At 34.0% G+C, this 22,879-nt stretch overlaps 2 protein-coding genes across 2 annotated transcripts; both read right to left on the reverse strand.

Annotated features, from left to right (window-relative positions):
• Positions 1–5,062: 5,062 nt before the first annotated feature.
• Positions 5,063–5,806, reverse strand: LOC123207854 (auxin-responsive protein SAUR50-like). Its single transcript, XM_044625355.1, has one exon. It carries the CDS (start codon positions 5,695–5,697, stop codon positions 5,377–5,379), a length of 321 nt encoding a protein of 106 aa, XP_044481290.1. The 5' UTR covers positions 5,698–5,806; the 3' UTR covers positions 5,063–5,376.
• Positions 5,807–14,766: 8,960 nt separating this feature from the next.
• On the reverse strand, positions 14,767–18,320 carry LOC123207858 (ATP sulfurylase 2-like). The gene is made up of 5 exons (XM_044625361.1): positions 17,361–18,320; positions 16,821–17,226; positions 16,189–16,449; positions 15,551–15,637; positions 14,767–15,135 (listed from the first exon to the last, which is right to left on the reverse strand). The coding sequence occupies exons 1-5, from the start codon at positions 17,915–17,917 to the stop codon at positions 14,998–15,000; spliced, it is 1,449 nt and encodes a 482-aa protein (XP_044481296.1). The 5' UTR covers positions 17,918–18,320; the 3' UTR covers positions 14,767–14,997.
• Between the last annotated feature and the right edge of the window lie 4,559 nt (positions 18,321–22,879).

The raw sequence follows: 22,879 nt of genomic DNA on the forward strand, positions 1-22,879 counted from the left end.
TCTTCTTTCTACTCCTGAAATTTTGTTAATTAAACTAGGCAGTTTTGGATAGGGCTGGACTCAATTTGATCGAAGTCAAGTTTAGATCACGTAGGTTAAGTTCAAGCCATGAACAACTAGGCTTGATTTTACTAAACGAGCTGAGTTTGAATTGACTTGGATTGAATCCAAAATAAATTTGTTTTCAAACTGAATTTAAGTCTCAGTTGACCAATCTCAAGCTAAGTTTTTGTTCGAGCGTGGCCTGCCTGCCAGACCTGGTTACAAACTGTTTTGAATAAACTGTATGTGGCAAATGTTATAACGCAACCCATAATATACATGATAGCATGGCGGTCGAAGCTGCGGCCTCAATCTGTTTGTTCATGTTAGTCTTGGGCCAAATAAAGTTGAATCCAATCCAAATTGCCTACACAAATTTCAATTTGAGATTAATTTGACTTTAGCTCGTTCAAATTACAAGAAAAAAAAATTGTTAAGAAAAGGAGAAAAATTACTAACGAAATCTTTTTTAGATCAAACTTAACTCACTTGAATCAAACATTGATCTAAGCCCGGCTAACTCATGCCAAGTCCACCCTTCAAACAATATTTGCAGAAGGCAAATATGCCCGGAAGCTTTCGAGTTGTCCAATGAAGTGAGAAGTGAGACTTATTTAATGATTCAATAAACAAAAATAAGAGAAATTTTGAAACACTGGTTCTAGGTCAAAGATGGAAGGGACACAGCACACTATTTTAGACTAAACTGATACAGAAATCATGGCCTTTTTCCCTGTGAACGACTCATCATCTAATGTTGTCTTCAAAGTGACGCAATACGATTCTGTGCCAGTCTGATTCATTTATCTATCGCACTATGGCTTGCTTTGCTTGCACAAGTACTCTTGTTATATTCAGCATCATCTACAGATTGTCAAAGCAGGCTCCTTGTGAGGAGGCCAGAAAAAAGTACATCCAGAATCTTTCCCAGAAAATTCCAACCACATATTGGCAAAATATCAAGATCAAATATCCAAACCAGACTACAGACCCCGTGAAAAAAAATATCTTGGGTTGAGTGGTTTCAAGTATACAGTAATATTTGAATGTTGAAGAACCCAACAAGTGTGCCCTACAGCACAGCTTACCTCCCAACATTTGTAGCTGTGGCTTTCTCTGTGTCCAGCTCCCAGCTGACTCTGACCAAACCTGTACAAGATTATCATAAATAGTGACAACTACATCATCTACTCAAGAAAAACAGCTTTCAAGCGGCAGAGTTGTGTAGAAAATGGGACTTTGAGATTGTAATCACAGTGGTAAAGAAAAGGATCACATACGATTTATTCCTCCTTAAACCAAACTCCATTGAAATTCTTAAGGAGCGGATAGTTAAACACCAATTACAGGTGTGGGGCGCTGCCTTATAATCCAAGTGGTCTTCGGTAATGAAGTTTCCATATATAAATTGAAAAGAGTTTTTGAAATTCCATGATTGAGGAGAAGGTGGGTCACATCTCTTATTCTGATCAGCTGATCACCATGTGAGAGTTTTCTTGTCCTCTTAGAAGGGTCAAATTTATGTCATTTTACTGGGAAATTTCCTTGCTACCTACATGCTTTTGTTTAAGCTCATAAAACTGCTATATTAGCATTCTACCCATTGACATTGATTGAACAAGGAAAAAGAGTCTGCTATGTCTTCCTTTTATAAGAAATAAATTTGGAGAATTGGCGTTGCTTGCATTGCATTGGTTGCTTTTTCTCTCGATCCTTGAAGTTTCAATTCATGATGAGCAATCAGAGAGGAGAGCTCAGCAGTCAGCCGACACCTCGATTAAGCCTTTTGCCGTGTTCAATTATGCTATCCCATCTGCTCAAGAAAACACATTAATGTGACATCTTAGCAACTTGATTTGATATAATCACATGACTCTTGGAGCGGACTCGCACTGAAATAGCTCAGACTTGAATCCATATTCAGTTTAAATGAGTTGAATTTGAACTGAAACTTTAACTCAAATTTGATTCGTGTGTTCTTCTAATGATACTATTTACTTTAACAGTATATCCCAACTATACTATACATCAATTCAATTTATGTACCATTGATTTATATTAAATTCGAACGAACCCTTATTTATGAGATTTAATTCACAATCTCTTTTGTGACTTTGTGGGTGAGGTTCAAAAATGTGCTCAAGTGGCCTACACTGCACTGCACTATACACCACACCATTTTCAGAAGTAAGAAAAGTCCTGAAACTATCGGCCCTGTGGAGACAGAATATGCCATTTCTATTTGCATGAATTAGCAGGGAGAGGACGTTGAACAAAAATGGAAGAAATGATCCTTAAGAGTAAAAAAAAAAAATTGACATTGAAAAGACATCTAGATTTTGAAGTCTCAAACTTACAGATTTTCTGGTAAGTCATTGAGTTAGAATCTAACCTTTTGTAGCTTAAACAGATTTGAAAGATCACAGCAAAATCTTTAGAAGATCATACTATTGAACATGTGAAACAACTTTGTCTCCATTTCAACTGCTTGTGGTCCATTTACTTCATAAATACTCTTGTTCCAACTTCTCTGCCCCACCTCTTACCCCAAAACGAATTTTACCCGGTTTGAGACCGAATCCACAACTCAATATAAAAAGAATTAGTCTCAGAATTAAACTCTAATTTGACTCAATTTTTTTGATAACAAAAAAACTTTATTAAAGTTTGTTCACTTCTTTCATTACTCTACTATTATTATAACAAGTAAGTAGATAAGTAAGTTTCAAACTTATACTTTCTTTCTTTGACATCGTCACTTTGATATCTAAATTAAGACATTCGATAATATTGTTTATTTCATCAATAGCCTTATAATAACACTGTATATCATTTTAAACAAATTTGAGTTTAAATTAGTATTATAACTTTATTGTAACTTTTGAGCTTAGACCCACTTGGATCAGACCAAATTCAATATCCTTATTCCTTTTAATGAATAACATTAGTATTTTCATGAGATTACGGTGAAAAGGTAAATGATAATATATGTTTAACTTGGAGACTGTGAGGCATGACTATGACTTAAAAAAGAGAGCAAAATTATCGGCATAATTGAATCCATTTGAAGAAATAGGCCATATAGGCCATCTTGTCAATGTAATCAATCCATTAACAACCATCCAAGCTAGGCTTTTCTTCTAAACGAACAAAACCAGCGACCAATCTTTGCATGGCATCCTATGTTTGGTGAAGTTACAGAAATATAATTTTTTCCTTTTTTTTTTCCCTCAGGGTTGAATGAACGAACAAGTTCACAGAAATTATAATTGTATATTATCTTACTGCAGGTTAGCCTAGCCAATCTCCCTAGTTCTAGAAATTGGAAAATGGCTAGCCCTGCTCTTCGTCCCCTGCTTTCCCGAAACCTCTGCCTTCCGAAAACAATTAAAAAAAAAAAACAAGTACGGAATTTGCTTTAAACTAATAAAAAAATATGAAAAATGTCACTTTATTATTTCATTACTGTGCCAAGCGATGCGTTTTTTACCATGAACAAAGGTCATGTCATGGTAAAAAAAAAAAAAAAAGAAAAGAAAATTGCTAGCAGTTGGATCATTCAACGGCCACATGCATTTCTTGGAGAAAGGAAAGTTTGGGTACCGCTTTATGGAAAAGTGTTTCTTGTATAAAATAAAATAAGGTCCTAGAATTCTAGGGTTTTTAAAAGTGTCCGGTCAGTACGGTCGTTGGTCATGACGACGATGGACCACTGTGTGTACTCTATCTGTTACTCTACCCTGCAACAGGAAAGAACACCGTCATCAAAATATCCATTTAGCTTGAGTGGTAAATAGAGCTACTCATCATATACTATGATTAAATTTGCGTGCTTATAAAATTAATCATTAGATTTAAAATTTTATTTATTTAGTATAATCGATTTAGTTTTGAATAATATTTTGATTCAAATAAGGTCATTTTGAGCTTGAGTTCAAACTCTATCGAATTAGTCAAAACCATCTATCTTTGGAATTGGGTGGCAGAGTACATGCATGCCTTGCCTACAGTGATAATGTGAAAATTATTTTTTACTTTTATCAACAAAATTATATATACCTAAATCTTGAATATTTAGTTTCATATTTAAATAATATATTATAATATAATATAATAATTTTAAAATAAAATAAAATAATATTTAAACACATAATAATAAATCACCTTAACTTAGGTTTTCAAAACTAGTTTTTGTATCATAACCTAAAAATAAGATGCCAAGCGGGAATGCAATATGTGCCGTTGGATTAGTGGGCCATCATTTAAGGTCTGTGATTATGAATTGATCAGAGTCAATCCAGGAACAGGATCTGCAAGATTTCCTAAAGTCGACATGTCACATGGGTCCTAAATCCTAATGGACGTTGATTGATCGGTGGATCCAATCCAATAATATGTGTTTTCAATTTCTTATTTTTGAATCCTTCGTATTAATCAACAGCCAAATTCACTAGACAGTTGAATTACCCAATGGAAGATGGTGAATGTTGAACACAGACTCCTCCAGTCTGTTTGATTTGATATTTGATATTATGACTGATATAATAAAAATGGTTCTATCGGCTATTTTTGGAAGTCTCTATCGCCTTTCGGCGAAGAACTGAAACCAGGATTCCAGGCTTCGGATGACTTATTCTTCACTTCATTGGAAGTAGTTCTATGACTTTGAGTTGGGAGAAAGTTTTACCTGATAACTGCTGAAAAATGGCGAACATGCGGCAGAGCACTTTTTGAATACCAAATATAACAGGCAAGACTTCTGCAACAAATTTAAATTATTTTTCCTCAATTCTGATGAAACATTCTGGTTCGTTTATTGTCTGGTTAGGTAGGTTTGAACGGCCAAACCATTGATATCAGTGAACAAAAAACATTGAAAAACGGAATCTCTGAGACAAAGAGCCTGAAAATGTTGAGCTTGTGTCTCTGATGATGGTGCTTCTGTGAAGCCCGCATGCACATCGATTCAAAACAAAATCAGCAAAAGAAGAGAAGAAGAAGAAGAAGAAGAGAACGTACGTTCATAAACTTAAAAACTTCATTAATAATATCAGATCTCTCACAGGGTACGCCAGTAGTAACTACAGCACCACACCACAGTGAGGAAAATTTCAGAGATTTACAAATCTAAACCCTGGAAATATAGATATGGGTTTCTTAGTTGGGTTAGAGTCAAAAGAAAAACCCGGTAATAATAATAATAATAAAAGAGAAAATCAGAAAGAGAAGCAATGAAGCAGCTTTCATCTTTAGCCTGTTTCTCTCCAAAAACGAACAAGAAGCTAGCAGCTAGCGGAAGTCCTTTGGATCATCATCCATTTCATCTCTTCTAGCTTATCTCATGAGCATTGATGTTAGTGACTGAAAAACGTCTTCTTCACAAGGAATGGTCAAACCCATGTCATGATTAAACCCGAATTCTTCTTCAGCTTGGTGAAGCAAGGTTTGAAACTCAGGACGAGTCAAAAAAGAAATAGGGACAATGTATCTGCTTCTGTTTTCTCCAACATATACAACAAAATGCCCTTTTGGGACGTCCAAAGGAAGCCCTTGTTCATCATCATAGCTTTGTTTCTTTCCCAAGCTTGAGCACCTCTTGAGAATTTGCTTGATTACAGCAGTCTGAGACAATTTGCTTGATTTCCTGATAGCCATAGTTGAAGTGCAACAAACAAAAGGGTGCAGAGGAAAGAGCCTGAAGACTTGAGAGAAAAAGTGAAAGTTGGAATTGGAATAGGTGTGAATAGATTGAAGAAATGTATGAGGGTATTTATGGAGAGTTGAGGGAGTTGTGAGTGAGAGGGGGCAGAGTCATGTGGGGTTGTGGGGGCAGGCAAAGGACAAAGCCATGGGTGTTTTTGGGGTGTGTGTGTAAACTGGAAAGGACATGTTGGCGCTAGTCCCATTGGCTTTACACTTCACTGTTGCCTTTCCTGAGGACACCGGGTCCCTTCAATTTCAGGCTCTCTTTTTATTCGAAATTGATAGCTCTTCCCCCCATTTCCTATGTTTCCGAATACATATTTTACTTTTCATTTCTTCTCTCGTGTAGGTTTTCCTCAATATGAGAAAAAGTATGAAATTTTCAAGTACAACCATCCATTAGTTGTCTTGATCTTGTGATATCATATATAATCGACTGATTTGAACAATTCAATAAAAACCGAGAGTTATTAAGTTATAAAACACAAATTGGATTTTGAATCGGGTTAAATCTTTACAAACCCAACAATAGTTATTGTAATTTTTTTCTTACAAAGGTTAGAACTCAAACATGAGTCACAACATTAACATAACCTAGATAGTCTCGGTTGAGACTTAAACTCAACACCTTTTCAATTGACAATGTATATGTCATCAAGTCTAATTCACTTTATGTGAGCATAATTTGAGTTTTATATTTAATAATTAAATATACAAAATTGTTTTAAATAATTTATTGGTCCGATTACCAATTAACCAAGACCAACCCCTATGCTAAGTCAACATTTGATATGATAACTAATTAGTCTTTTTGTAACAGCTAGAATCAAGTTCTAGTTGATTACTATAATACTTCTCAGTTTTGTTCTGTTTGAATTTCTAAGTTTACTGTTTGAAATTTATTCCCCTTTTTATGGGTTGTTTTGACACATTCTTCCATTACCTTGTCCTAACTTGGAACTCTGCAAACTCCAAATGGCAAATAGGACTTAAACTCATTTGCCTTTTTATGACTACTTTCGTTAATTTTTCACCATGAATAAGGGGTACCAAAACCATATTCAATAACTAGTGAGAGATTTTATAAACCCTTATTCAAATCTTACATCAATTTATTTTGATAATATATCGAGATCTAAAAACACCTTTATTTGGATGCTAAGACAAAAAATATTTTGATAGTGAACTGAAATTAAAAAACAAAAACATATTTTGGACATCAAAGCCGACAACACCCTAACAATAGACCAAAACCCAAAACGCAAAAGTAAAACCTTGTATGTCTAAATCAAATAATATTTTGATAATGAATTTGTTGTTTCACTTTCATTCACTTTATTGTGGGATTAAATATTAATTAGAGCTGAGATATGAGGCTGTAAATTTTTCCTTCTCACACAATTTCCTATACGGGACCAAATAGAAATTAAGAGAAAAATTAGAGATCCTAAACATTTAATAATTTCTTACATTATAAGATATCTAGGCATTCAGCCATCCACCAATTTTGAAATGTTTCTTCTTTTTTGGTCCATAATTCAGGGATTAACTAATAGCCCTACCAAAGTGTACCAGAATTTGCAGCTGCAGCTTCGCGTCTTCTTAATTATTTGACTTGTTATTGATATGTGGAGCAATTAATTGACTGATTTAAAGAGCTGTGATGCTTTATCCAAGCTTCGTTTGAAGCACCACGACACACCACCCCCCCCCCCCCCCCCCCCCCCCCCCCCCAACTATTATGCGTTTTATTTACCCTTATAGTTGAGAAAGTTTGCAAAGACTTTTAGTTGATTATATAGTTTTTTCTGATAGGTTGTCCAGCATCAATAGTGTTAGTATATAAGTGTGAGAAAAAATTTTATCTGTTAAGTTAACTTTTGGGGTAACAATTTCATCCAAAAATCTATAAGAATGATCGGTTGATATAAAAATCGTATCAGTAGTATGTTACTACCTCAAATGATTGGTTGTGAAAAGTATTGAACTGATAATCTGAGTGAAAGGTAGTTGGGTTGTCTCACATTGATATTGCTCCTCCGAATTGTTGGTCGTTAGAAGTATCGAACCAATGACCCAAGGAGTAGGTAGTTGGGTTGTCCTATACCCGCCGGAAAGAAAAGAGTTAGGTCTTAGTGTATAAGTTTGAATCTCATTTTTTGAGCTAGCTTTTGGACGGAAGAGACTCAATAGCAGATGGCTGCCCACAAGAGCTACTTTGCTCCACGAGACAGAGGAATTCAGCCATAAGATTGATCCTTTTTCTGCACTACTGCGAGAAGATGCGAATAGATTCAGTAACATAATAAGCAATAAAATTTAGCCAACCCATGAGTTGCTTTATCATAATGTTAGGAAAAGTAGCTCTCAGATTTGATGCTTTTTCAGCATGATTTTTCACTTTCCATGATGATGATGTGCTCTTGAAGGAAACTAAACGTGGAAGTTGCAGAAAGAGCTTCTCTGTTGATGTTTGGTTATAATAATCACAAGCTAACCTCCATTTCACCATCCTTTGTTTCCGCTGACACTGCAAAAGCGAAGAATCTTTATACAGTAATCTTGAGAAGAGAGGCCAGCCTTGAATCGGACCACCTTAATGTTCTTATCTTAAGCTATTAGGTTTTGAACTCATATTCTCTTATTCGGAATCTCATCTTTATCACTTAAGCTAGTCGTTGAGGTCATTAGTGATCAATATAGTGATCAATATCAATGCCCTCCACAATTGAAGTTTTGAGTGAGGCTAGCTCTTCCCATTTGTGACCAAAGCGATTCCTTCTTTATTTTTACCTTTGATATTTTCACAAGAAAATTATTATATCTTCACTTTGGTATAGTATCCTCTAACCTATAAAATCTCTAATCAAAATGTACAATTCCTATGAAACTTGTTCAAGTAATTATGATCAATGACTAACCACAACACTAACAATGAATTACCTCTCTTGTCTGTTAGTCACTTAGGATTGCGAATAGAGACTTTTCACTCCGAAACAATGAGAAGAAATTTCATTAACCACAACATTAACAATGAATCTCTATTTAAGATGTACCACTCATATAGAACTTGTTCAAGTAATTATAATCAATGACTAACCACAACATTAACAATGAATTACCTCTCTTGTTTGCTAATCACTTAGAATTGCAAATAGAGACCTTTCACTTTGAAACAATGGAAAAAAATTTCATTAAGTTTGAAATCTCCACAATTTAGACAAGAAGATTTTACTATTCTCTTTCATCTCATCAAGGGAAAGTTATCTCTTTCACAATTGAAATAATGTCATTTTTACATTTTCTTTACTTTATTCATATCACAATATATCATATATTAATTAATATCTTTTATCGAATCTTCAGCGTTGCTATTACACCCTAACTTATGGAAAACTCCATATTGCATACATCAATTAGTTACGATAAATTCATCGTCAGCAGGTATAAGGTTCAAGAGACTTAAAGAATTGATCAACCCGGATCATTTTTCATATTTTCTGGAACTTGGAAGATTAAGAGGAGAGCTTGGTGTTGGACACCCGTTGATGAATTGGTATTAAATGTTGTCTTTAATCAAAATGACTAAAAAGTGTGGTCCTCCTCCTCCTCCTCCTCCTCCACCTATTAGTACAAATAGTACCCGTAAAATAAGCGCATGGGTCATCATCAGACTTAAATTTCAAATCAAATGAGAACCACATTTGTGCTTCCTCCAGCTAGTTCTGATGCAGAATAGCATACCCCATCTGCCCATCATGTTCCGCAGCCCCCAGAGTCCCTCCTTTCACGGAATTTACTTGATGCAGCCCAACCTTAATACGGCTCTCTCACCCCTGTCCTTAATTTTCTCCTCCCTTCTAGTGTCAATCGGACTACCGCGTTAGTACATTAATATACCCTTGGGTCATTAATCCACAACTAACTTTATCTGTGTTTTGGTCGAAATATAATAACCACGTTTTACGCATGCAATTGGATAAGGGTTTTCTCATGAAGGGACTATCCAATTTAAGTGAGGTTTTCCCATTACTTAAAAAAAAAAAAAAAGGGTTTGAATATCAAAAGTGAAGTCATCTAAACAAAAGAGTATGAGTTTAAAATAAGTTAATGATTTATTAAAATTAAACTCTTCAGATAAAGAGTTTTATTTATTTAATATGAGACGATTCATCTGTAACTCAAGTAAGCGGTTCTTGTCAATCCAAAAAAAAAAAATAATAATAATAATAAGGAAGAGCTGGGCCATCAGGGGGTCAGCGGAAAAGAAGATACCCATGTTCTGTGAATGATATTGGTTGGTGAATATATTGAGGATAAAAACAGAGCCAAATATGACAAGGGTCCATTTTTTTTCCACCGAAAAGCGGTGAGCATCATAGCTAAAGCTAATCAACAAATGCAATTTTCTAATTTCTTGCTAATAAAATAAATAAATACACTAAAGGAAATGTCATTTATTTGTTTACCCAATTCAGGGCTATTAAGTCAATATTATTCTAATATTTTTTTATATCTTTCATTACATTGAATGTATTTAATAAATTGGTATATTAGTAATATGAGAAAATAATCCTAAAAGAAACCCTGAAGCGCCCAAGTCGCTTAGTGATCCAGGGGTGCTACCCCTATTTTCGCCTGCTCATCGGGGATCGGAGCCACTGCCTACTAACCATATGGCAAAATTTATTTCCGTAGTATCTTATAAATGAAATGGTCATCAATTTCAACATTATTACTTCATTATTTTATGCACATGAAGGCCATGGTACCTCTGCCCTAAATATGTTATTGCAAAGACAGTATTGTAAGAACATAAATGACAGACAACCCAACTTAGTTGTTCAACTAATTCACCTTACATAATTTAAAACCTTAACCTTATATCGATCTTTTATGAAGATTCGGTCCTCTTTAATATCTGCTTTCCCAATAAAAGTTCTTGTTGGTGGAACCATCTCGCAAATAGTCCACCCCCATTTATAAGATGTGCTTTGTATGAGTTTAATTATCACATTGGAAAGAGACCCATCACGTACACTTATTAAAGAAGAAGACAATACTAGCTAGGGGTTGATTTGAACTGATTTGGGTTTGAATAAAGGCTAACTTGAGCAACCTTAAGAAGATGATAAGTTGCTGAATGAGCCATCAAAGAATAAGAATAAGGATCATGAAGATAAAGAAAAAGAGGAATTGGCAGAAAAAAAAAAATTTGTAACTATTGTTAATAAAAAGTCATCAAAGAAAGATAAATCAATTGTTAACTTTTCGACAACACAATCTATTCAAACTGATTCATCTCAAACTTGAATTGGGAAGCACCAAACTCAAGTTTTGGCTTGTTTGAACTAAACACCCAATACAAGTTGTTAAAATTTTTAAAGATTATGAGCTAACAAATATCTAAAACTATATGTGCATAACGCATTGACCAATTTGATTGTGAACCATACATGTGACATTTTTCAAGCCACACAAAAGCATGACCAAAAGAAGGGAAAAGAACTATTTCCCAACAAAGTTTTAGCCTTATCTCAAAAGTATACCCATGCCTGATGAAAAACTCAAACACTCACCCATCTCTAAACCGTCGTTAAGTTTTCTATTAAATATAAAGGTAAAACTATTATTTTACTGTTTACATTCAAGTTATATAATTTTATCGTATTTTTTCTCTCCGATTTTAAAAATTAACTTTTACCCTCATCCCTGAACTTTGAAAAGTGACTTTCACCCCCCCAAATCTCTAATTTTTTTTTACTTTCCCTCTAGTTACCTGCGACGACGTGACTGGAAGGAGAGTGACGAGCGTCGTCTAGATCAAGACGACGCTTGTTGACTTTCATTGGACGACGAAGCATCGTCCAGAATGGATGACGAAAAGTCGTCCAGAATAGACGACTCTCTGTCGTCCAGATTGGACAATGCTTCGTCGTCCAAAGATCTGGACAACGCTTCGTCATCCAAAGGTGGTCGACTTCTGGATGAAAACTTCTTCGCCATCGCCGAAGAAAGTGGCTGCATTTTAGGGGGGAAAAGTGAATTTTTTAAAACTTAATTCAGGAGATAAATGTTAGTTTTTTAAATTAAAGGGGGGAAATGAGATAAAATTTTAATTACTTAATATTATTGATAAAACAATAAATTTACCCCTTAACCCTAACAGAAAAAATGTTGATAGATCCAAATAGATTAAACATTAGGTAAATATTTAAATTTTTCATTAGGAATAAGTATATTTTTGAGATAAGAGTAAAACTTGGATGGGAAATAGTCCTTTTCCCCCGAAACAATTTAAACTGAGAAGAGGTTTGGTGAAATAGGAAGAGATGGAAATCTTCCAGGGAAATGGCCCCCAATACAGCTAAGCCCTGAATCCGGAGCAGGAAGGAGTTACGGATGTACTATGAGCATTTGAATGGCACATGTACTGTATAACATAAAAGAAGAAAACATTAAATGTGTAATTAATTTGATCTAAAACGTAAATGCAAGGGAACAGCATTCTATCCTGGAGGGTCCAAGCCAGGGTGGATGATTTGTTGCCTGCCGGGTTCAGTATGACCAAATTTCCGCGTTGCCTCGTTTAGGTAACTCTGAGAGCTGATCCGCAAAGGGATTAGATGGTTCAACCACCCACCGAAGTGGGAATTAGCCTAATCTGGAGTAAGAACTTTAGTTGTATAGTTTGGATCGAATTTAGCCTGTATGTCCATTCTATAATATTGTCCATCCCATCCGATGATAATTTTCATTTTGTCAGCACTCTTTTGATTACACAATGTATCAATTCAAAAGAGTTTTAAATTAGGTATTATAGATTTAATTTGGGCCAAATGACTATTTCTCATTCAAGTTTTAATACAAATACAAATATACATTCGCGAGGATTGAAAAAACCAAACACCCATTTATGGGTTAACTTCTGTCAAATTTTTTATTAAAAATAATGGCAAAATTGTTATTTTATCACTAAACCCTAAACCCAACCAAATTTATATAATTTTTCTTACTTATTTTGAAAATATAATAATTTTCCTCTAGATTAAACTTTGAAAAATCACATTTTTTTTTTTTAGAGTTTTTTTTTTCTTCTTCTCCATCTCCGAATATCGGAATCCGATCGTGCCTCTTTGTCTCCTATTATCAATGTTTTCTTCTCCTAGATCTATCGTAAATGACGACGAAGATGTCTTCGTCTCTAACTGGAGACAAAGATGAGGTTTTCGTTGCCGTTTACGGTGGATCTAGGAGAAGAAAGCATTGGGGGCAAGAGATAAAGAGGCATGGCCAGATTCTAATTGTCAAAGATGAAGAAGAAGAAAAGAGGTGATTTTTCAAAGTTTAGTCTAGGAAGAATTATTAGTTTTTTAAACTAAAAAAAGAAAATGATATAAATTTAGTGGGGTTTAGGGTTTAATTATTAAATAATGATTTTGTCTATACCTCTAAAAAAAAATCTAACAGAAGTTCGCTCATGAACAGGTGTTTAAATTTTTCAAATTTTACAGATATGTATTTATATTTGTATTAAAACTTAAGTAAGAAATAGCCCTTTGGCCTTTGATTTAAGTTTAAACCGATCTCAAACTTGCTTAATCTAATTCCCCCTAGTGGGAACAAAGTTATTGCAAGTGAGTGGAAAAAAAAAAAACAAGTACATTATGGTTTTTATTTTCAAGCTTTGGTTAATAAATAAAAGATTATACCGCTATTGGCAACAGGCTTGACATGAACGACCCAAGGAATTAGCTATGCGGCCTAAATCACCAAAAGACAAATAATAAAATGATGTGTTTTTATTTTGAATATATATACATATTTATACGTATTATTTTATGAATAAATAATTTTAAATTAAAGATAAAATAACACATAATCAAATAATGACACATATAAATGTATACACATTTATGGACCTAAAATAGATACACATGATATTACTAAAAGAGAAATTGATCTTGGGTTTGTCGCATACACTATTTACATAAGAGTAATTCTATGTGCACAACTTATACACAAACAACGATATATCATTATGTAATTGAATAATTAAAAATTAAAAATAAAACAATACTCAATCACATGATAACACATCATTATTTGCATACAAAATTGTGCATATAATTTTATCATTTAAATAATTAGGAGGAACAGTATTTCCACTTAGAGAATTGTTGGTCTGAAGGGTGGATAGTTGGGCTAGGTTCGAATATATTTTTCCTTGAACAAACTGAACTCAAATTAAGAAAAATTCAGGTCATCAAGTTGAAACTCGGATGTTAATGTCAAAGCTCATCTCATTGGCAATTCATTTTCTTATTCCCAAACAATTTTTTGTTTTTTAAAATTCTTCTTTTCTAAAGTCTCTTCTCTTTTTCAAATTTACTGTTTACTAATTAAAATTAATCATTCTATATTTGAATCAAATTCAAATTAACCCTTATTCCCTGACTGGTGTCATAAGAAAAAAAATTTGAGTCTAGGCTGTGAATTGCTCCGCTTAGCATTCTTTTAGGGTAACTCAATTCAGGTCCACTGGTTGCAGTCGACCTAAACAAATATTGGCCTGTGATTCACCACAATTAGTGGCCCATCCTAGGGAAGAGTTTCTGTCAAGGATGAGAGAAACCCAGATGAAATAGAAAGCAATAGACTAGAACGGCTAGGATTGAAGGTTATTTATTGTCACATCTTTCAACGCCAATCCATAATCAATTCAGTAATATTAATACATCTAACACATTTTAATTTGGCCGGTAAATCTTTAATCGCGGTGGCTATTTGCCTTGTACAATATTATTAGTTATGATTTCTTTTTTACAATGAATATTCTCCTTACTCATCATGATTATTCACTTTCTTTGATATTACTGTTTATCAAATCTTAACAAGTTCGATTCAAAACCATCCTTAGACCCATCAAGGCTTGCAATGGATTGGCCGATTGCTTCTGGATCTAATCCAAGGAAAATCCCATGGATTGATCATATTATTTTCAGAAATCAAGTCAGAACGTGATATAATTTATGTAACTTTCAAAGAATTAATAACACTATGTATTACAGGCATATCAGATATAATTTAGTTGAAAGATAAACCTGAAATACCGGGAGAAGTCAAAGAAATATAATACTTAAGTATTACTTTGACAGGCCAGATATGGTAGCCGCTCAGACTAGCTTGAAAATACTCCATTTAAATCGCTTCTATCACATAATTTACTCATCAAAACCTCATATTATAGATTTAAGATGTTAAGACAGTCTGTTGCTGTGTTGCGTCTTCTGCTTGCAAGCTTTCATAATATTTGACAAGGACTCTCCATCCTCCAGGGCACATAAAACCATCAGGAGGGTTCTCTCCAGTCCTTGCATATGTTCGCATCTGGAAAAACCAAACAATACAGACAAATCAATTTTAGGAAATTAAAATTTTAAAACCACCTAAAAAATTTATAGCAAATTAAACAGATTGACTATTTCAACTTTCAAAACCAACTTTCACGAATTTCACCATTTGGTCATTTTCAGCTAAAAAAAATTAATGGTCAGGTAATGTCTCCAGTTTATGTTAGAACAAGAAGATAAAGGGCAGTGCAAATATAATACCAGGGCTGAAAATTTTACTAGTGCGGCCACCAAAAAGTGCATGCATGATAGAATACTTTTTCCAGAAGTGCTGAAATATTATATCATACACTATGGAAAGCACTGGCCTAAGCAACATCTTTTTTCTATGTTCAGCAATGTGACATGAATTAAGCTATTTCAAAAAAATGGGTTATTAAATACTTTGTCACCTTGGTTCCAGAGATGAAGAGGAAATCTTTTGCACGTGAAGGATCAAAAAAAGCCATTTTCTGAGCCACTGTGTCATATGCAGCTACCTGCAGAATAAGAAATAATGTTAAAGACAATGGAGGCAAAACACAAGAAACTCTCAGGATGGTAAAATTCACATCACTTCAGATAAGGTCCTGACATAACATATTATGATACATTTAATGTACTTGAATTTTTGCATAATAAACAAATACATATATAAAGCTTTTAGCCCTTTTCCACAAGCTCCGAAGTTTTAGAAAGTGAATGGAGATAGAACAGTGATCGCAAATGCTTGACTGAGTACAGTAAAATTTTGATAAAATCTATGGGAAATGTAATACTATCTCAATCAGAGAATCCACAAATTCAAAATTAATTTTAAAAAACAAACTTATATGCATATGGTAGATGAGAAGCCTAGATTTTTTTTTTTTTCAAATTATATTAAACCATAGAGTCAACTTGACACATTCAATCCTAAACATACACTGCAGTTTCATATGACAAATAATAAAATTGCACAGAGGGATATAATATACAGCAACAGCATGCAGTGAGAAGAAGCAACAAAAATATGTTAATCAGGGTAACAGTAGCATAGAATAATATTTACCCTGAATGGTAAAATATTTAGCTTCTCCAGACCAGGGGCCATGCTTAGCACCTTCTTCCCATGATCAGGATCATATAAATCTCTTTTCTCAGTTGGATGACCCATTCCAGCTGGATCGCGACCAACAATATAAAAATTAGCACCTGCATTGATCCGAGCCTTGGCATGCCATTGAACTTCAGTTGGGCCTGCATAATGCATGGGTGATGGAAATATTGCCACAATTGTAGTGTCAGGGTCAAGGACTCCATCTGCTAGTACCTGCAGCGATAGAAAACAAAAACGATTTGATAAATTAGTCACTTGGACACCACAATGATGTTAAAATATTCAACACAAATCATGTAGAACTTTAAATATGCAGTTCACAATCACATGATAATGCGATATTGTCACTCAACTTACAAGTAAATTATGACACTCAGCATCATGAGTTATTCAGACAATAAGTTAATTTGTTGTTTGTTTTTGACATATACAGTTAAAATAGTATGACATACTTAACATGACATCTACAAAAGACACAGACACAAAGATTTGTATCAATTTTATGGAATTACGCCAGTTTGTTGTTACAGCAATCCCAAATCAACTCAATGTTAAATATGTATGATTGAATTTAGTGCAAATACCTCACTGTGTTGTTCCATTCGAACATCCAATGGCACATCATCAGCCTTTGTGAAACCTCCCAAAGGATGAAGTAACAAAATTGGATTCTTGTAACCCATCTCCAAAAGTCGCCCGCGTGTATCATTCATCAATAAAGCATGACCATTATGCACAGGGTTCCTCAACTGAAAAGCAAAAACTGCATCTGCTTGACGGCTATTAAATTCTTTCCGTAGTTGTTTAGGAGAGAGCCTATAGTGATCAAGGCCATCATTATACTTAATGGGCTTTAACACTTCAAGATCCCCACCAATGAGCCAATTTCCAGCCGCAGTAATTGCTTCCTCAACATATGGCAATCCTGGTGCGGTTGTTCCCCAAGTTCTAGCAATTCTTTCTTCTTTGTTATGCTTATATATTTCAATACTGCAATGTAAATTATAATTCAGGAAGCAATTTTAAGCTGAGAAACTACTGAAAAATGATTGACTAATTGAATTAACACATACTTATACTTTCAATATCATGCATTAACAACTATTGGAGTTCACCAAACTGACCTGCGAAGAATTCCAATCAAGTCTCCACCGGGGCCAACCAACCCTACATTGGTTGATGACCCAATTCGCTCTTTAGTCTCGTCATCGATAGCCAAAACAATGGGAAGCGACATGTTAACTATGTTTCCATCTCCCGTTTTCAAACAGTTAAAATGCAAACTCTGCAAGTACTCGTTCTCCCTCATGAACCCTCTTAACGGACTCGCCCATCCCTCGCTAATCACATGAACCCATTCCAAGTCAATCTTCGTCAGATTCACTCTCGGCATTGATTCAGCTTCTATCATCTTGGGTCCACGCTCATTCTCCGGAACCACCAGATCCACCAGGACCCCACCATCTGGTTCGATCAAAGAGCTCTTAATCACACACGATGAAGAAGACTTAACAGAAACTGAATCCGTACTCATTCTGGGTCGATAAACAGTCAATGGGTTTGAAGAATAAATTGGTCCCGGTCGTATTCTAACGCTGTAATTTGCGATTTTTTTCCGTCCAACTCTCTGGAGATTGAGGCTAAAGCTTTCGGTGACGTGTACTTTAATTGTCAGAGACATGATTGTTGCGGGAACCCGTAATACTTAGGGATGAATATGATTGTTTAAGTAATGTGGAGATCCGCCGGATTCGGGGAAGTGTTTGTGTGGGTATGGCGAACATCTTGAACGAAGATGAAGACCAGAAGTTAAATAATGTGAGGTGGGTGAAGAGATCCACACATTTGCAAGGAGTGTTGTGACTGTGATTGTGGATGAGAGGTCGGTGGCAGTCGGCGTTTTCCAAGTTGATTTTGTTTTGCTGGGGACCAAAGCGAGCTCCCTGACTCTGAGAGGAATATATTGACAGGTTCAGATGCGAATCTGGATCATACCTTGGCCTCAAATAGCATCCATAGCTTTGCCCCGGACCCAGACAACCACATCTGGGTTCAACATTTCGAAGTTTTCAAGAGCCCTGATCAAATTTCTATATGTTGACTTTTGACCCACTCAGCTTCAGTTGTTTTGCTCAAATGTGTTTTGTTCAAGTATGGCCAAAGGACTATTTCCTACCCATGCTGTTTTACCAAATTTTCTCAGTTAACTTTAAAAATCTTATCTACTTATTTATAAATAATTAAAATTAATAGTTTAAAAAATAAAATTTTATTTTATTTATGATATTAAAAATAAATTAAAATTTTGTCTCTTTTTTATCTCCTAATATCTAAAAACTAACTATTTTCATCTAAACCTAGTTTTGAAAAATAGCATTCTCCCCCTAGGGTTTAGTTTTCAATCCCCAACACCAAATTAGGCTCCATCACCGATGACGAAGCTTTCCAAAGACATCACTATACTCCGATGGTCTCCCTTGCCTCATTTGGAGCATCGGTCGATCGAGATCTGGCCTGAAAAGATGAAAAGCTTCTTCTCTCGACGAAACTTTTCATCTTTTCAAACCAGATTTGATCGATCGTTGCTCCAGAGGAGGCAAGGGAGACCGTCGGAGCATGGTAATACCTCTGGAAAGCTTCATCGTCGACGATGGAACCAGATTTAGTATCGGGGATTGAAAACTAAACCTTAGGGGGGAGAATGTATTTTTTAAAACTTGGCCTAGGGGGAAATGGTTAGTTTTTAGGGGTTAGGGGGTGAAAAGGAGATAAAATTTTTAGAAGTTAGAGTTTCGTTAATTTTAACTGTTCATGAGTGAGTAAATGAAATTTTTAAAGTTAATGAGAGAAACTTTGAGATATTAGCATACTTTGGCTGCGAATAATCCTTTGGCCTTTAAATATTACAATCTTGGGACAAAAATTTGAACCTAAACTAGGCTCCAAATAAATTTGAAGTGGCAACACTGAATTGGACCTTGGTTACTCCCCATGAAGACTTGTTCCAGATATCTTAAAGGCCAAACGACTATTTCCCACCCAAGGTTTAGCGTTTTCTCAAAAGTCCCCCCTTTAACTATGGAAACACCAAACACCCACCCATGGTCGGTTAGATTTAACCAAACCCTAACGGTGGTAGGGGTAAAATCGTCATTTTTGCTATAATATTAAAAATAAACTAAAATAGAATTTATTTTTGCCCCCCTAAACTTTAAAAACTGAAATTTTCCCCCGCCTAAGTTTTAAAAAATTGCAGTTTCACCCTAGGGTTTGGTTTTGAAATCTCCGACGACTTCTCCGGCTCCGTTGCCGACGACCGCTCCCTTCCGAAGCAACCTCTCCTTCCGGCGATCTCTTTCCTCCCATTCGGAGGTCCGATCGGCGCCCGGAGACGTCGTGGGAGACGAAGAACTTCGTCGGGCGACTTCTTCGTCTCCCACGACGTCTCCGGGCGCCGATCGGACCTCCGAATGGGAGGAAAGAGATCGCCGGAAGGAGAGGTTGCTTCGGGAGGGAGCGGTCGTCGGCAACGGAGCCGGAGAAGTCATCGGAGATTTCAAAACCAAACCCTAGGGTGAAACTGCAATTTTTTAAAACTTAGGCGGGGGAAAAATTTCAGTTTTTAAAGTTTAGGGGGGCAAAAGGAGATAAAATTTTCAGGCGTTAGGGTTTTGTTAAATCTAACCGGCCATGGGTGGGTATTTAGTGTTTCCATAGTTAAATGGGGGACTTTTGAGAATACATCAAACCTTGGGTGGGAAATAGTCGTTTGGCCTATCTTAAATACATAACTTGTGTGGCACCTAGCTGCCCGAGTTAAGCCACTCTTTGCGTCTCAAAATTGCAGCGAGAGCGATAAAAATTGGAGCAAAATGAGTGAGAGTCGTCAACACGCAAAGACAACATAGACTCTGAGAGCAGAGAATGCTGAAATTACAGTCTATTACCAGTCTAATATGTGTTGTATATGGGGTTGGCTTTGAGTTAAGATAACTTAAATTTGTTTTTAAAAAGTTTGAATTCAACTTATTTTAAAATAGTTAAACTCAAATCTAGTTTTTAGTTTAATTTATTATTAAAATGAAATCATTTTAATAAATATTGATTGGAATAATATTATTTTGTATTAAAATTTTTAAATTTATAAATTTGATGAGTTTAATATCTTAAACTTCAAGTTTAAATTTAAAAATATTAAACTTTTAAATTTAAACTCGAGCTTAAATTCAAACAAACTCTCTTTAAATCTAATATAAATTGTATAATTAGTTCTAAGGACATACCCTTATTAAAATTTGTTAGAATATAAATTGTATAATTATTCTAAAGACATCTCTCCATGGGTGTTTTCCAATGATAAAAAATGAGAAAATAAAATATAAAATATAAAATGTTAAGGTAAAAAGGATTTTGTTTATAATTTTTAGAGTGTAGGTAATATTAATTATACTATATATTAGAAATATTTTGTATGAACTATTTTATAAACTAACAACCTCACTCAGAATAAACTATTTTCAAGCTCGAACTTAACTCAATATTGGTTGGGGTTTACCTTTAGTTAAAAATAATTTGATAAAATGAAAAAAATAATATTTTATTTGGAATAAATAATATAAAACTGTGTTATACTGAAAATTAATATCAATATTTTAAAATATTGAAAGTCAATAAAATCATTTTAAGTAATAAAATTATATAGATTGAATTTTTTTTAATATTGTTGTAGAATTGATTAAATAAATTTGAATTAAAATAAAATAATAACAAATTATGTAATTTTTAAATGTTTATATTTTAATATTTAATACTATTAATAAAATTATAAATAAAATTTTATATGTAAGTTATAATACGTTATCATATAATTAAATATTATTTTATTTTTAATTTGAATTAATTAAATTATATAATAATATATTATTATTTATATATAAAATTTTACATACACCAAAAAGGCTCATTTTCATTCAAAGTTTTTTGTTTATTCAAATTTCACCCTATTTTTTATTAAAATCCAAAAACCTGTCCGTGAAAGGTTAACTTTAACGCAAAACGTTAGGAAGAAGGGCATTTAAGGAAATGCGCCTCTCTTGATTTGAAATATTGAAACGAAATCTGCAAAAAATTAAATGCAGCAGGGGTTATTCAACTTTTTACGCTATCTCGTATAATCGCGACACGTGGATAACACTGTTCAATATGGGCAGATTTTTTCTGATTTGTGAGGAATGGGTCGGCGATTTATTAAAAAGTATTGGCGTGGCTGAACCTGTTAGGAACACCTGTCGCACGGAACAAAAAGTATCCGATTTTTTGGGAAAATAGCGGCGCAAACCCAACTGATCTGTGATGATTTGTCAGGCGTTATAATTATTAGGCATCAATGGCTGCAAAATTTTGAGGGCAATGGACGGTTCCGATTCAATTGGGAAGATTTGGCTAATAGAAGGGCGACACCTGAAGGGCATTTTTGTCATTTAACATTCAAATTAAAAAATTTGTGAATTAAATATTGTTTTTTATATCTTATCAAATAAGATACAATCACCTGTCACAAAAAATCAAAAGAAATTTGAAGGAAAAACAAGGTCCTTTTGGCACTAAGATTTTCTCTACCCCTTGCCTTTCATCTCTCTCTCTTTCCGCTTTCTTCCTCTCAAAGAAAAACCACACTATGACTAAAGCAGAAGTCACTCCAAAAAAACAAAGCAAAGTCCTTTGGTTTGGCACAAGATTTTCTCTCCCTCTTTTCACTTTCTTCTTAAAAAAAAAAGGAAAAAAAAGACCACACTATGATTCGTTCACGGCGATAACACAAGATTCTTTTCTTTTCTTTACAAGATAATGGGTTGCATGGATCATATTTTTGATATTTTATTAAAAAAGATAAAACAGTCATTTCAATTATGAACAAACAGAAAGTATTAAAATTAATTTTTTGTGGATGGATCTTTATATTTTTAATAATTAATAAAAAAGAACTTGAAAAAACAATAAATTTTAGGTAGAAATAATTCGTTTGGCTTTTTACAGATGGTTTGTATAAGTAACACTATTTCAACCGTACATTCAAAATTAAAAAACAGCTGATACATTATATTATGAAAGACAGACGGTGACGGCGATTGGATAGAGTTCATTGTAACTGTATGGGCCACTGAAGAACGCAGTACCAAATCTTTTGCTTGAAGAGTTAAATCTATCGTACTGAAGTCAGTCATTCTCCAAAGCCACGCCTCTCTTCTCCCTGTAAGTTAACCTCTGACTCTGAGGCCGCATTTCAAAAAAGAAAAATTATTTTGAAAATAAATTAATTAAAAAATTATTTGATATAAAATTTTAATATATTTGATAAAATTAGATAAAAATTAATAATTATAAATAATTATTATATTTAATTAAAAATAATAAAAATATTATTTTATTTAAAATATTTTTAAATATTATTTGTTATATTAATTAAAAATAAGATTATTTTTATTTTAAAAAATAATAATTACAAATATAATTATAATAAAATAAAAAACTTTTAAAATTTAATAATCAAATTATTTTTTATATTCCTTACCAAATCACTTATAGATAAAATTTTCAAATCTTCTATTATTTATAATAAAAAATAATGTTTATAATAAAAAAT

Source organism: Mangifera indica, unplaced genomic scaffold (assembly GCF_011075055.1).
Source record: "Mangifera indica cultivar Alphonso unplaced genomic scaffold, CATAS_Mindica_2.1 Un_0112, whole genome shotgun sequence".
Classification (NCBI taxonomy): domain Eukaryota; kingdom Viridiplantae; phylum Streptophyta; class Magnoliopsida; order Sapindales; family Anacardiaceae; genus Mangifera; species Mangifera indica.